At 35.4% G+C, this 16,409-nt stretch overlaps 1 protein-coding gene across 1 annotated transcript; it reads left to right on the plus strand.

The window, feature by feature from the left end:
• The first annotated feature begins 375 nt into the window (after positions 1–375).
• On the plus strand, positions 376–14,339 carry LOC132109379 (large neutral amino acids transporter small subunit 3-like). Its single transcript, XM_059515396.1, has 15 exons — positions 376–490; positions 4,608–4,765; positions 4,941–5,118; positions 5,340–5,395; positions 6,053–6,129; positions 8,345–8,437; positions 8,754–8,884; positions 10,039–10,118; positions 10,233–10,379; positions 10,469–10,504; positions 10,592–10,730; positions 11,326–11,455; positions 12,369–12,442; positions 13,084–13,207; positions 13,957–14,339. Exons 1-15 carry the CDS (start codon positions 486–488, stop codon positions 14,134–14,136), a joined length of 1,608 nt encoding a protein of 535 aa, XP_059371379.1. The 5' UTR covers positions 376–485; the 3' UTR covers positions 14,137–14,339.
• The last annotated feature ends 2,070 nt before the right edge of the window (positions 14,340–16,409 follow it).

Consider the following 16,409-nt stretch of genomic DNA (forward strand, 5'->3'; position numbering starts at 1 on the left):
TTTAATAGCAGTACAAACTACAAACATAGAGGTAAACTATACAGTAGTTTACTACTGTTATACTTAAAAGTATACTTTTATATAAAGTGGGCCAATTTAGTTATTATTATTATACTTGAACTTTACTTAAGTAAAATAAACTTGAAGTATTCTACTTTTTCGTAACTACTTGTAAGGGCATGGTTATATTAGCTAACAGCTCGTTTCTATTAACATACACTATTCGTATGTTAACAGTGTAAGAGACGCCCTCAACACAGAGTGAAAGAGGACTGGGGGTGCTCCATCATTCATTGTTAAATATAGGTTAGGAAGAAGGCTTCTGGAGATCTTTGCCTGCTGATCTGAAGAAGAACCAGAGAAGCAGAAGCTCAGAGCAGATAAACTTTATTATCAAGAGGCATCAGAACAACTTTTTTTTAGTGTTTATCTTTTGTATGAGCGCCTAAACTGAAGAAAACCAGGAAATAACGAGAGACTGACAAATGAAGTAAGTGGTTTAAATGGAATTAAATGCTTACTACATTTAGTTTAAGATAAGAAAACATAGATGTTTTATAATAATAATGGCTGTAGTGACAAACACTCGTTTTGGGTAAATGGGTTCATCTTCATCACGAGTGTAAATAGAGACTTGGGTAACTTACTGTAAGATACAGTGAGACACGTGGCATGAATGAGTTGAATGGTTTCTGTGTTTCTGCTCTTTTTTTTTTTTCAAAATAATGGAAATGCCCATGTTTAGTGTTTTAAGTGAGCTCAGATGTCTTTTGCATGAGTTCATGTTCTATTTTAGACTAGCTGTGTTGTGGAAGGCATGATTTATTGCTAGTTGTGGGCAGCATATGGCGAGATCTCGAGCGTCTCGAGCGTTGAGAGGAAAGCGTGTTTGTTTAATTTAATCCCGTCGAGAAAGTCGACACTCAGAGACACGTCGAGAAAACCAAGCCTTTGTCCTCAGGGGAAATGAGAGCTAAATCCTCGGCGTTTTGGTTTGGGAAGGGCTCACATGGCGCAAAAAAAAAAACATACAGTGTGCTCACTATCTGCCCTAAATAGTAAAATGACTAATATCAGATGGAATCTGGGATAAATAGAGTATGCAGTTCTGAGGAATCGATTCGATTAAAACCAGCGAACGCGTGCGAACCGAACTATATGATTCTTATTGTTTGTGATAAAAGTGGAATTCAGTGGAAGACTGATAAAAAAAATAAAACTACTAAAAAACAGACTTTACACAATTCTGAATCTTTTTTGTAATCCTGATTTTATATCTCACAATTATGATTTTTTTCCCCCTCACTATTCCGAGTTCACATCTCGCCAAAGATTTAATTTATTACTCGTAACATGCATCGGTTGCATTAGTTATTTTACTCCCCACAGAAGTTGTAATTGTGCATCTTCCCCTTAAAATTATTAACATTAACATAACATCATTTGACCAAAATCTACATTAGATCGCTGCCAGAAGTTTTTACAAACACTCACAGGATCGATATAGTGACTTTTAAGTAAAAGTGTTGTAGCTTGAAGCTAATTGTGGCTATAATTTCTCTATGATTATATTTCATGAAGTATTTTATCAAAATAAATCACATAAGTTCATACGAGTTTTAATTATAGTAATATAATTTATATGGGGATCTATTTTTTTTTTCCGCCATTAAATAGCTACAAGTAATTCCATAAGTAAATTTATTTATAACAGTTCTAATTTTCTTCTCAGAAATGTGATTTAACGTGTCTGTTCTGAGTTTCTATCTCACAATTATGCCCTTTTTCTTAGTATTGCTCTGATTTACACATTCTGTTCGTCCACCGTTAAAAAAAGATTCGAAACGACTCGATGAATTCAGCGATTCAGAAGATTCGATTCTTCACCAGAGGAGCGCACTAAAAGAGTTGATTCGATTATTATCCAGAAGAGAGTAAGGGATTCAATATTTTTAATTTGATTCTTCACCAGATCATGTTCTGAATGTGACATCATGTTGCTTTTTGGGTCATAGTCATAGATGAAGAGAGACAAGGGCACACATTTACTTTTAACTTTTAAACCTGAACTTCATTATAAACTATTTTCCATTTTTGGCGTCCTGTAAACTGAAAAATCTGTGATCTTTGGAAACGAGGATGGATTTGCACCATTGTCAAACCTGCTTTTCTTCTTTCTTTTGAATATGAATGGTGCTCACTTATTTTTTTTAGCACGTGTCCTAATACACCGTGTGAGTTACAAAACAAAAACCCGTTCATAAACCCAACATTTGAGGTCAAAGATGTCTGTGGACTGTGTCTAATCATATTAAACGTGTCCTGCTGAGATCCCTGCCTTTCCTTCTCTCTGCTTTCTATATGTCTCTTATATTGCCTGTGTCTCTTATATCTCTCTCTTTCTGTATTTACTGTGTGTGTGTGTGTGTGTGTGTGTGTGTGTGTGTGTGTGTGTGTGTGTGTGTGTGTGGGTTATCCGAGTTGTAAAGACCAATGGTTTTCAGTCATGTCATGGGATAAGTTGACCCCGCTTACAAACTAAAACTTGTACACATTTGAAGAAAAATTATATTATCTCTTCTAGAATCAGAGGATACACATTTCTCATGCCTTTGAGATGCAGGTTCTGAATTAATAACTAAACTAAGGGTTCAAATTTGTGATACAACAAAGCACGTGTGATTGTGGTTTTTATTGTGAGCGCATGCAAATAGTTTGGACACACCTCCTTTTGAGAAGAAGATTTTGCGTGTGTTGGTTGTAGTGAATGTTAAGGAGTGTCTTTTTCTTACTAAATCCCAGAGATTTCAAGAATGAAGATTCGTGGGTGTCGGTTTTAAAGGCATATATAGTATAATGTTAGAAAAGATTCCTATTTCACCTAAACTTTCTATTACAGTTCTTCATTTAAAACAGTTCTCCAAACTCGGGTCACTGTTCTCAAAACAGTTAACACGGGGAACTATTGTCCCACACAGACTGTACATTTTCATTCATTTCATGCTAAATAAAAAATCATGCAAATAATTTTCTCAAAACAATGTGCATAAAACTCTCAAATGTTTTCACAATAATTCATACAACCAACCAATATGTCATTTGTCATTCTTTGAAATGAACATGGTATATTCTGATTGGCCCTAAACTGGTATTTGAATGACCCTAATTGACCGTGTAAACAATTATGACCTCTCCTTTAGAGGGAGTTACAGTTATAAAGTGTTGTATTGTTGATAGTACAGCTTTTAGTCCTCCTTGTACAGTAACTGTATACAATATAATATGTACAATATAACTGTAATAACTCTGTTATTTACTGTAAATGTCCAAACATTTTTCAGAACTGAGATTGCAGCTAATATGTAGTGTAGATACAATGCACTGAAATGGTCTTTCCAGATGTAAATGGATGGTCAGATCAATAATTCAGGATAATTAATGTATACAGAAAACACACATGCATTATAAGAAAAAATGTCAGGTATATTATATTTATATTTATATATATGCATCACTGTAGTAAAAGACTGATCTGTAGTTCTTGGGTTCAGTTCTTGCAGACAGATTAAGTTTAAAGGGGCAATTCGTTTTTTCTTGTGGGTTTTTGTTTCATATAGAGATACACAATATATATCAAACAAATCTCCCCGTTGAAGAATTGCAATAAATATGTATTGTCACTTGCATGTTTGTGCATCTACAGCTGAATGTGTTTTATAATCAATAGAGTTTACTTGTAGAAATATTACTTTTTATAAATGCATTACTAGAAAAAAGTTGCGCAGTGCTTCATTTGCTTCTGTTTGGTTGAGATAGTTCTGTGTTTGGATGGCTGTGTCAGCTGTATGAGAACAAGTGCACTGCATTTGAGATAAGTGTCAAATCGATTGAGAAACGAATCAGTGATTCCTAAAAAAAGAAAAAAATTAGCAGCAACAAAAAAAAGAAAAAAAAGTTTTAAACATTAATAATAATCAGATTCAGTTTCTTAGATGTAAATCAGTATATTATCATGATTTCTGAAGATCATGTGACACTGAAGACTGGAGGAATGATGCTGAAAATACAGCTGTGCATCACAGAAATAAATTACACTTTCATAGAAAAGAGTCATTTTAAATAACATAAAAAATGAATAATTTTTACTGTATATGTGACCAAATGAATGCAGTCTTGATTAGCATAAGAGACTTCAAAAAAGCTGAAGACAGACTGCAGTAATGCTGATGAAAATTAATGTTTGGATCACATAAATAAAGTTAATTTTTACTTCACATTCAAACAGAAAACTGCTATTTTAAATTGTAATAATATTTCATATTTTTACTGTTTTCTTTATCAAGTAAATGCAGCCTTGGTGAGCTTGCAAGACGTTATATAAAAAAATGTAAAAACATTATATATATATATATTACTGACCCCCAAATTTTTAATGGTAGTGCAAAAAAAATACAGTAAAAACAGAAATATAATTGTGTATGTATAACTTTATTGGGTTAAAAATGTAGTATGCTTAGGCAGAATCCGTGTATATTTTTCTAATATGCCACTGTGTGTTTCCTCCAGAGCTCTGACACTCATCTGTTCATCTCTTCTCTGTCTGATAGGAGGATGGCTCCGTCTGTGTTGCAGGCGTACAGGAGGCGCTGGTGGATGGCTGTCACAGCCGTGCTGGAGAATCTGTCATGTTCTGCCGTGCTGTTGGGATGGGGTTCTCTGCTCATTATGCTCAAGGGACAGGGCTTTTACTCCCACCTGTGCACAGGTAATCAGTCACAGAAGTCAAGCAGATCACGAGCATCCTAACACTGGTCACTAACAAGCTCCAGAAGATACCCGAGCCGGAGTGCCTGAGAAACTTGAACTGTGTGGAGACTTTAAAACTTAATAAAGTCTCGGTCTCTTGCTTTCATTGACCTCCTCTCGCTTTCCTTCTGTAGAAAATACGACTGAGAGTGTGAACGCTAGCGCACTAGATGATTGGCTGAGTTGTGTGGAACAGGAAGAAATGCTAAATTTGGGCTTCACCATTGGCTCATTCCTGCTTAGTGCTGCTACATTGCCGTTGGGTATACTGATGGACCGGTTTGGCCCCAGGCCTCTTCGCCTTACTGGAAGGTGAAGACAAACCTACACATTAATGCCTGTGTTTTAGATCACAGTAGCAACACTCCATCAGGAAGCAACACATGTTTTTAAATAATGCACTTGAGTCATGAAATCTCTGCATGACTTATTGCATTTCAAAACACTGAGTAATATGTGCATATAAAAGCACTTTCACATTTAATAATGTGTGTTTATTTAATAATCTTTCATGTTTTGTATTTTTTTTCTAGTGCGTGTTTTGCACTCTCTTGTGTGATTATGTCCATATCATCATATCAACCAAAAGGTAAGCTGCAAACAGAAATACACAGAATTTGCATGAGTCTTCAAATTACATTCATAATCAATTAACCAATCAATAATTACTGGAGATTTTAAATTATTATTATTATTTTTTTATAGCCAATATAGCTATTTAAGTAATCAGTTATTAATAGGATTTCAGTTAACTGAATTAAAAAAAACTAAGTTTATATTCAGAAATTTCACAGTTTGGTACATTTTTCTTTGCTTTTTTCCAGAAGGAATAATCATTTTACTACTTAAAGTGACAAAACTTTCTGCTTTTGAAAAAAGAGCAATGACAAAACAATATATTTTTATGGACAATTAATTATCCATTATTTGACCAATTTTGTGAATCAACTATCCAATTTTAAAATCTACAGGCAGCAGAATATAATGAGAATATTGTTTTTTCAAATATTAAAATGCAATTTTTATTAAATGTTTAAGTACATATTTTGTAAAATGTTCATAAACATTCACAGCTATACCCAGATCAAATGTTGCATTTAGTAGCAAATGTAGCATTTATATGTATACTACTGTATACAGAAGACACATTATATTTTATTTGTCATATCAAAGTCATTGCCACAGTTTTGAGTTGTTCAAGCACACATTTTAATTGTGTAATAATGGTCTGTGCCTTTTTTTCTAGTCCTCTCTGCATTAATTTTTCTGGCACTTTCACTCAACGGCTTCGGAGGGATCTGTCTGACCTTCACATCTCTCACGGTAAGAAAAAAAAGAGAGAAATTGGTAGAGAAGGGAGCACGTGGGGTCATGGACAGCTATGGTGACTTGCATGTTTTGTGATGCAGCTGTCACATGAAGCTTTTTGAACTTTATTTTTTCCAGACAGTTGTGTGGGTGTGTGTATTTATGTGTTTGGGGCAGGCAAAGGTTCGTTGCACATGACTGAAGGAGATATTCTGGCTTTTTCTGTGCCCACCAATCAAAAGGCTAAACTGCCCACACGCCTTTTCTTACGCCCCCCATCAACCTCCAGTTGAAACAGACAAGGGCACAGACTTTGTACCCACAGTCATCAACAAACAGATTGTGAATTTCCAATTTGTTTAGTGAAATCACCTGGTGTGGTAAAGAAACTCTATATATATTTCACCCCACCTCTATCATACAGATGCCAACACGCACTTACCCTTGTGCATATACATGGCTCAACTAGAGCAGCTCAGGTATGCATGCACAATGCCTTACATGTGACAACTAACACTGCTTTAATTCAGTGACATCCTGTGTACACTTCTGAGAATAGAACATGCTCTATGATTTCATAAACAGTGCATTACTACCAGTATGGAGGAAAAATCAGCTGATACTGTTCTGATCACTGTATGTACACTTTTGTTTTTGGTTTTGATGACATCTGAACTCAGTAAACTAATGACCTTGATGACTTTTTGTTTTTGTCCAGTTCCTCTAAATTAGTAAGGAACCTCAGTACCCATAAATAAGACCACAAATGAGATCTCTTTAATCCCTTAACTACTTGTCCTAGTCAATGATATTAAGGTGAGAGCAAATGTAAACTTTTGATTTATTCTCATTCTTAGATGTTTCTTGTAAGCGAAGGACATCATGAACCTCACACCTAGCAGTCTCACACTGTGCTTAGATTTAAAAAACAAACAAAACAAAAACAAAGTCTGAAATCATATTTCAGATATTTTAATATAAAGCGTAACTTTTTTTCTTAAATTCTTCTCAGATCAAATCACCATTGGTGTTCCTCAGGGATCTATGTTGGGTCCCTTCCTCTTTTCAGTATGTATAGCGTAACTGGCATCTATCAACCAGGCACATGAGTTTTCCTACTACTGCTGTGCCGTTTAGACAACACTTTAACTTTCAGGCTCATTCCATGTGAAACCGAGCTATGCTATCCACAGTTATGTTGTAGGTTTTATTGCTATATATCCCTACTTTATCCGTAATTGTCTTTTGTATGTACCTTTTTTAAGTACCTCTGTAATATGAACCTTAACTTTTCTTATTAACTTCTTCCCAGATCACATTACCGTTGGTGTTCCTCAGGGATCTATGTTGGGTCCCTTCCTCTTTTCAGTATATATAGATCACTGGCATCTATCAACCAGGCACATGAGTTTTTCCTACCACTGCTGTACTAATGACACACTGCTTTAAATCTGTCTCATTCTATATGATCTGAGATATGCTATCCACAGTAATTTTATAGATTTTGCCATATACACTTACTTCGTCAGTAATTGTATTCTTTATCACCATTTATATTTTTATGAGGACGTTTATGAGAAACATCTGAGATACAGTTAATACTTGCAATAAGCTTAACTGAGTCGTGAACAGAATCTGTAAAAAAAATAATAATAACATTGCTTTGGATACTGTACTGGTGTTTAAGATGTGCAGCCTACTGTAACAAATTCAGTTTTAGGTCAAGGTTGTTATGCCACTTCGTGTTTGTGTGTGAAAAGCACAAGGAAGTACAAATGCTCGTTTTCATGGAAGTGTGTGTTTTTAACCTTCTCATTTCACACAGGGGAGTTAAACACACTCACACATCCATGTAAAAGTCTGGAGAAATGAAGCACTGCTTGGAAATTCATGGAAAATGTGAAAACAAATTTGATTCATTTCCACAATCCACAACAGGACTTCCTGCGTACTGAAACATTAATATTTCTTACGCAGCAATGTGTTCATTTTTTATTTAATTAGTGAGGTTTATGTTGGATAAACTTGTGGTTAGGCATGATGTTCACTTGACACTTGATTTGAGCAATTAAGCATTCCAGATGCCTAGAGGTTTTGCCTGGATGCGCTCATTGTTTTCAGAAAATATAACAGTCTAATTTTCCTTCCTGCTTTTGTTCATTGTGAGTGTAGGCTCAGCTGCATTTATGATTTTTCCAGTAGGGATAACGATGTGCTTTTCCTCTGGTAGCTGCCAAACATGTTTGGGAGTCTGAGCTCCACTGTTATGTCTCTGATGATCGGCTCCTACGCTTCTTCGGCCGTCACCTTCCCTGGAGTCAAGGTATTTTTTTTTATGTAAATAAATTAAACCTGTTTAACGTGTAGTCTGTGCTCGGAATTGATGCCTCTGACGAAATGTTGCATCAGATTGAATGAAAGGGAACTCATCACCTTAAACTGCTATAAAAGCAGTTAAGCTAATTATTTATAATCATTTGTTTTCTATTGTAATATTTCAAAACATGATCAAAGCTAAATTTTCACTTATCATTACTCAAGCAACAAGCGAAATATTTTTTTTCTATTTTTCTTTTTTTTGCCATTCAATCAAGCGTGTCATTCAAATGGAAAAAGTGATCATGTGTCTCTTTCTCCAGCTGATATATGATGCCGGGGTGTCGTTTTCTGTTATCATGTGGATGTGGGCCGGCCTGGCATCTCTGGTCTTTCTCAACTGTTTCCTGAACTGGCCACTAGAAGGGTTTCCTACACAAGAAGAGATTGAGATGTTAGTACAAATCATGCTATCCTATATCATAGATGACTCTGAAAACAGAAAGATAATGTTACTAAAAACTAACAGATTCACTAACCTTCAGAGCTGGATAGATTACTTACAAATTATCAAATTATTCCAGATTACGTTACAAAAATTGTGGTTAGTAACATAATCCATTACATTACACATTTGACTACTTTTTGATTACTTGTTTATCACATTGATTTAAATAGGATCATCTTTATATAAAAATACAAAAAGAAAGAAAATATATTCCATGTATTGTAATTAACAACATAAAAATGACATTAGATCAAGGTCTGGGGGTGAGTTAAACAAAAAGCTAATAATTCAGTTATAAAAATGATTTGATTAATGCTGTCAAACGATTAATAGCATACATCAACAGTTTTTGTTTACATAATGTGTGTGTGTGTGTGTGTGTGTGTGTGTGTGTGTGTGTGTGTGTGTGTGTGTGTGTGTGTGTGCTTATGTATATAAAAAAAGAACATGCATGTATATATTTAATAAAACTTTGTTATGTTTATATAATAAATACATTTATATGTAATGTAAAATATAATATTATATATGCATATACATGTAAATATTTTCATAATATATACACTGTATGTTTGTGTATTTATATATATATATATATATATATATATATATATATATATATATATATATATATATATATATATATATATATAAAATTAACACAGTATACATGCATATATTATGTAAACAATTATTGTTTTTGGATGCAATTAATCAGATTAATTGACAGAACTAGTTTTGATATAATGTATATAATTTATAATAAAAATAAAATATGTTTTAATATATTAGTAATTTATAATACATGACTAAATGTAATGTAACCATTGTTTTATTATTATTACACCATTTGGAATAAAACACTTAATTTAAAAAGAAAATATATATAAATATTTTATTTATTTAGCTGTATGTCATTTGTAGGTTATATTAGAAAGGAATATTAAAAAAAAATAGTGTGAATAATAAGAAATCACGTAATCAATAAAAAAGTAATAGTATTTTTGGAATCTGATGACATAATCCAGACTGCATCAATATGAAGACCGCAGGAAACAGTCTTGATTTCTGAACAATAATTCCTTATTTCAACCATTTAGTAGGAAAAAAGACAACTTATCGTCTGAGGAGGCGCCGGGAGAAACAGAGAAACTGTCGTCTGTAGCTCAGGACACACAAGGTGAGACACCTCGAGTCGGAGTGATACATTTTGAGGCCGTTTGTTACAGTTGTGTGAACGTGAAGCAGATGATGTGAAATATAGTGTGTGAACTCCTGGAAATCTGTTTCTCAGCTTCGGTGCCGTTCCGGCGCTCCGTGTTCTCTCCCATCTTCTTGTGGAGTCTGATCACTATGGGAATGACTCAGCTGAGAGTCATCTTCTTTATGGGAGCCATGAACAAGATGCTGGAGTTCCTGGTGACCCACGGAGAGGAGCACTGTAAGCCAAGCCACCATAACCCACTGCTATTCCCTGTATAAACCTGCCTTGTGTTCGGCTGACTCACAATGTGTTTCTGTCTCGTTTAGCCTCTACAGAACTGATGCATGAGGCTGAGGAGAAAGGTGAGGTGGACCTGTGTTAGTGTAATAGACGGCTGAATGTGATTGTGCATGCTATGCATTTGATAAATAATGCATTTGATCTTTCAGTGAGCTTCTACTCGTCCATCTTCGGCACGCTGCAGCTCTTGTGTCTGGTCACCTGTCCTCTGATCGGATACATCATGGACTGGAGGATGAAAGAGTGCGAGGTGGATCCGAAGACGGCGGCGCGCCGGGGAGAAAAAGAGTAAGAAATTAGAGTTCTTCCTTGTTACACATGTCACATGTGCTTACTATTACAGTGACAATTAATTATGCATAACTGCATGCGAGTTATCCTAACCATATTGTGACCATGAACCAACAAAACCAGTCATAAGGGTAATATTTTTTTACATTGAGATTAATGCATCATCTGAAAGCTGAATAAATAATCTTTTTCCACTGATGCATGGCTTTTTCACGATTGAACAATATTTGGCTGAAAATCTGTGCAAAAGATTCTAAATACTGAGAAAATCACATTCAAAGTTGTCTGAATTAAGTTCTTAGCAATTGCATATTAGTAGAACGTTTACAAAATATCTTCATGGAACATGATCTGTCCTTAATATCCTAATGATTTTTGGCTTAAAAGAAAAATTGATCATTTCGACCCATACAACGTATTGCTACAAATATACCCCAGAGACTTAAGACTGCTTTTGTGCTCCAGGGTCACACATGTTAATCAATATCACTCAGTACTTAAATACATAATTACACTATAACAATGACACCTTAAAAGACGTAGAAGCAATTCTGGTTGTGTGTGAGATCATCTCGTGTCTGTCTCCTGTCAGAGCGGTTTCAGGACCGAAGCGTGACAGAAAGATCCAGAAGCTGACCAACGCCATGAGAGCCTTCATCTTCACTAACGTGCTGCTCATTGTGTTTGGTGTCCTCTCACTCGTAGACAGCCTTCCTCTACAGGTGACGACCGGATTCAGCTCACAATCACCTTGATTTCCAGAATACAGATGGTGTCACTGCAGATTTACAGTCAAACAGCAGCTCTGTAGTAAACACTGCATATTTAGTTTTTAAATCAGTTCATTGTTGGATCAGTAACTGTGTAAGGATTGGGATTCATGGCATGAGTTTAATTCATCTATAAAGCTGCACGTCACTCAAGTAGATCATATTTTGTCAGTGGTTTGACAGATTTTTTTTCGGTATTATTGCATGTGTACTACAGTTCAAAAGTTGTTTTTAAGAATACTCTTATGTTCAAGTTATTTGATTAAACAGACAGAGTAAAACAAACTGTAACTGTGAAATATTATTACAGTTTAAAGTAACTGTTTTTTTTTGTTGTTGTTGATTGTTTTTTTTTTATGAATGAATGCATTTTTTTTATGGCAAAACTGAAACATTTATTAATGCTGAAATGCTGCTTAATATAGTTGTGAAAAGATGATAACTATAACCGTAAAGCATCAGACTTTAATATTATTTAAATACACACAGTAATAATAATAACTACAGTAATACTGTAACTATAGCTAGTTAATAGTAGGATAAGGTCCTTGAAACAAAGTGTTCAATACAGAAATAGTGTTAATGATATTACAGTGAAAGCACTGAGGAATTATGTCGTTTGTTATAGTTTTGTCCATCTGATGAATGATTAATGAGCTTGAGCATTTAAAGCGACAAAGGACATAAATGTAGTGCGCGCTTCTTATAAACAGAACAGTATTGTGTGTTGGTGTGCACATCTGTGTAGTTATTGTTGTCCTATTATTATTTCTTTTAATCATACTGAACCCTAATTTTGGTAAAGTTTACTGTCTTAATTACAGTCGATGGGAACGTGCTTGTAACTCTTGTTGTCTTTGTCCAGATCCTGACGTTTATTCTGCACACGATGGTTCGAGGTTTCATTCACTCGTGTTGTGGAGGACTGTATGCTGCCGTGTGAGTACACTATAAACATATACACACAGTCAATTATCTGTTTATCTGCTCCCACTAGACCTGATATTATCGCACGGGCAAGTACAGACTTATCAAATCAGATGTTTGTAAAGCTGCACGAGATAGGATCAGGTTTGCCCTGTTTGTGTGTGAAGGACAGCGCAGAGTGTGTAAAACTCATGGTTTATAACCAAATCACACATACGACACACATAAGAAGTGTGCAGACAAACTAAATCTGTCCCTGGAGCACTAAACCAGTCTTAAGTCTCTGGAATATATTTGTAGCAATAGACAACAATACATTGCATGGGTCATTAGGATATTAAGTAAAGATCATGTTCCATAAAGATATTTTGTAAACGTCCTACTTTAAAAATATATATATTTTTTTTTTTTGATTAGTGATATGCATTGCTAAGTTCTTCATTTAGGCAACTTTAAAGATGATTTTCTCAACATTTAGATTTGTTTGCACCCTCAGATTCCAGTTTTTCAAATATTGTCCGATCCTAACGAACCATGCATCAGTGGAAATCTCATTTATTCAGCTTTCAGATCATGCATTAATCTCAGTTTCAGAAAATGGGTGGTTCTGACTGGTCTTGTGCCCCAGGGTCACACATGTCTGTGTCTCGCAGGTACCCGTCTAATCACTTCGGCACGCTGACCGGTCTGCAGTCTCTGATCAGCGCAGTGCTGGCTCTGCTGCAGCAGCCGCTCTTCATGATCATGCTCGGACCTCTGAACGGAGATGCTTACTGGGTAAGAAACACACATTTCTATCTCCTGTTTTCAGTACTGAAAAGATTAGATTAGTCATAAAGTTTTACCAACTATCGGTTTGATCCTGAGCGCTGCGCCCGGATTCTGTGAGATGCATCATTAAGACAAACAGCTGTTTTAATATCTGTGATGCACAGCTGTATTTTCAGCATCATTACTCCAGTCTTCAGTGTCACATGATCTTCAGTATAATGTGATGTCAATGCATGTTTACTGAATAAATGAATATATTTTTAGTTTTTATACTTAGACTCCAAAAAGTATCAAACTAAATTATACTATAGAGAACGTGAAGATTGAAATCAAATGACCCTGGACCACAAAACCAGTCATAAGCGTACATTTTTTTATTGAATTCGGATCAATTCATTAATGTATGGTTTGTTAGGAGGACAATATTTGAAAATCTAGAATCTGAGGGTGCAAAAAAATAAAATCTAAATATTGAAAAAAATCAACTTTAAAGTTGTTCAAATGAAGTTTTTAGCAATGCATATTACTTAGAAATTTGAAATTTACTAAATATCTTCATTGACTTAATATCCTAATGATTTTTGGCATATAATTTTGACCAATACAATGTAATGTTGTCTATTGCTACAAACTGACTGGTTTTATGCAAATGTAGTAACTATGATACAGCTGGACGCTGTCTTGAAAGCCAGCTGCCTATTAAGGTATTTTCAATGACTAATAAGATGCTAAATGTATTCTTTCACTCCCTTCAGATCAACGTGGGGCTTCTGGTCCTCTCATTGGCCGGTTTCCTGTTGCCGGGGTATTTGTTCTACCTCCGCAGACAGCTTCTTCAGATGAAGGCCGGAGGAGAAGCGAACGGACACACTCCTGTAGAGAACCAGGCTCTGAACCAGCCGCTCCACAACGGTCACATCCCTCAGGACGCCTAACTCAATTACAGAGCATCATGGGACTGTCATGGGACTCTTCACATTTCAGCATGCTACAGCACCCCTTCGGCCGTCCCTCACATTTAAACACAGCTCTCTCGTTCACGTTGTGCGAGAGACGTTAGGCTGATGCCTGTGAAAGCAGCATCACTTCAGCTTGGTCTTTATCCGCGATCAGCTGACTCAAAACTTGAGGATTCATATTGAAATCTACAATCTGCCTGCGAAGCGAACGTAATATTTTTAAACAGATATTTATTGGACTGCACACACATTGGCTGTGATTGCTGGACTATCTCAGCTGTCTGTTCACCAAAGAGAAAGAGCAATGAATGTTGTATTATAGGTCTGTTTTTCTGTCTTTTGGAAAGCTTTTCGTGCTGTATCCCAATGCTGAAACATTTCAGGCAGATTTAACATGACTTTTATAAAGCGACAGAAATGAGTGTTTGTGTGTAATAGTCACTGAAATGTTACCAGTTTTTGTGTTTCTGTTATTATTGTAGATGTGCTCTGTAAATAGCATGATGTGTATTCATATTTGAAAGGTCAGCTGATGATGTGTCTCTTTCAGATGAATGTTTTGTGTGAAACTAGTGCCTTATTGTTATTAGTACGTGACACGATTCAGATCTCAGCGTGAGAGAGATATATGAGATCAGAAGAGAAGGTGTGAGAGGAAGAAAGCGTCCCGAGTGCAAGCATGTCAGATTTGAAGCACCAAAAACATTAAATATGCAAACTTTTTCTCTGAATTGTTCACTGGAGTCTTGATTGAGTTCATCTGAAGCATGTCACGATCTGCTGGTGATGGCAATAAAATACAGAAATAAACTAGCCAGATGTAGATTTGATACTTAATGCAGTGGTATTTTACTATTTTTATGTTTCTTTTATAGTATTAATATTTTTTTTATATAGTTTTTATTTTATTTAAAGTTTTTTTGTACCTTTGTATTTATGTTTAGCTTTACTTTCAGTAAAAAAAAAAAAAAAAAAGTTTAGTTGCCTGCATTTATTTTTATATGTTTTGTTTTCATCTAATATTTACATTTTATTTTGACTCATTTTCAGGCTATTTTTCATAGTCTCTCGGTTAACACCGACACTTGTTTTATTTAGGTAAAATTATTATTTGTTTTATTATTATTGAGATTTTTATTGTTTTTCGTCCGGTACGTGACAATATCATACAAAACGCAGATAACAGATTTAAACAAATGCTACATGTATGATTCAGGTAACAAAAAAATATCATCAAAAAGTTGATTTATTTCACTAATTCCATTTAAAAAGTTAAACTTGTATATTCATTCATTAAACACAGACTGATATATTTCAAATGTTTATTTCTTTTAATTTTGATTAGATTAGATTCAACTTTATTGTCACTGCACATGTAAGGTACAAGGCAACGAAATGCAGTTAGCATCTAACCAGAAGTGCAATAAGCAGGAAGTACAGAATATACATGGTCTACAATATGTACAATAACTATACAGATAAGTATTATGAACATAATTTGCAGATTTTAAATGCTATTAGCATGATATACAGATAGGTGTGCTATGAACATACTATACAGGTGAATTATGTAAAAGTGTATGTACACTATAGGCAGATTTAAGGAAAAAGCTGTTCCTGAGTCTTGTGGTCCTTGTCCGGAGGCTCCTGAAGCGTCTCCCGGAGGGCAGGAGGTTAAACAGTCCATGGTCAGGGTGAGAGGAGTCCATGAGAATGCTGCGAGCTCGATGTAGACAGCGTTTCCTCTGGATGTCCTCAAGAGCAGGAAGTGGTGTCCCTGTGATGCGTTGGGAAGTTTTCACCACCCTCTGTGGTTCCAGCTGAACCTCATGCTGTGTGTCTGTGTCACGAGGGACACGAGTCTGTAGTAAAGTCTGAGCTGTCTTCAGTGTTTCCTCTCAGTGACTTCACCTGCTCGCACTGAGCTGATTCAGAGATCTGGATCTAGGAGACACCGAAGCTGTGATGAGCTCAGAACAGGGCTGGACCGGGACAAAAAATTGGCCCGGGCATTTTTGTCCAGACCGACCCACTATATGATCATAAACACCACCCATCTTTGCACGCCCTTAATTATATGCATACCAACTCCTATTCATTAAAACCACTAATGCCATGTAATGAGTGAGTATAGGAACGAGTGAGAGTTAACAGATGAAATAAGTCAAAATTTTATATTTATTAATACAGTTGAACTATACTCCACAGCGGTGAATCCTAAAACAAGCTATAAGCGGCTCTGGCATAGC

The sequence above is a fragment of the Carassius carassius genome, chromosome 29 (genome assembly GCF_963082965.1).
Source record: "Carassius carassius chromosome 29, fCarCar2.1, whole genome shotgun sequence".
Classification (NCBI taxonomy): Eukaryota; Metazoa; Chordata; class Actinopteri; order Cypriniformes; family Cyprinidae; genus Carassius; species Carassius carassius.

Excerpts from the sequence above, each read along its gene's own strand:
- LOC132109379 (XM_059515396.1), top strand. Across the intron at positions 10,731-11,325 it reads GCGCGCCGGGGAGAAAAAGA|AGCGGTTTCAGGACCGAAGC; the intron begins GTAAGAAATTAG and ends GTCTCCTGTCAG. Across the intron at positions 13,208-13,956 it reads TGAACGGAGATGCTTACTGG|ATCAACGTGGGGCTTCTGGT; the intron begins GTAAGAAACACA and ends CACTCCCTTCAG.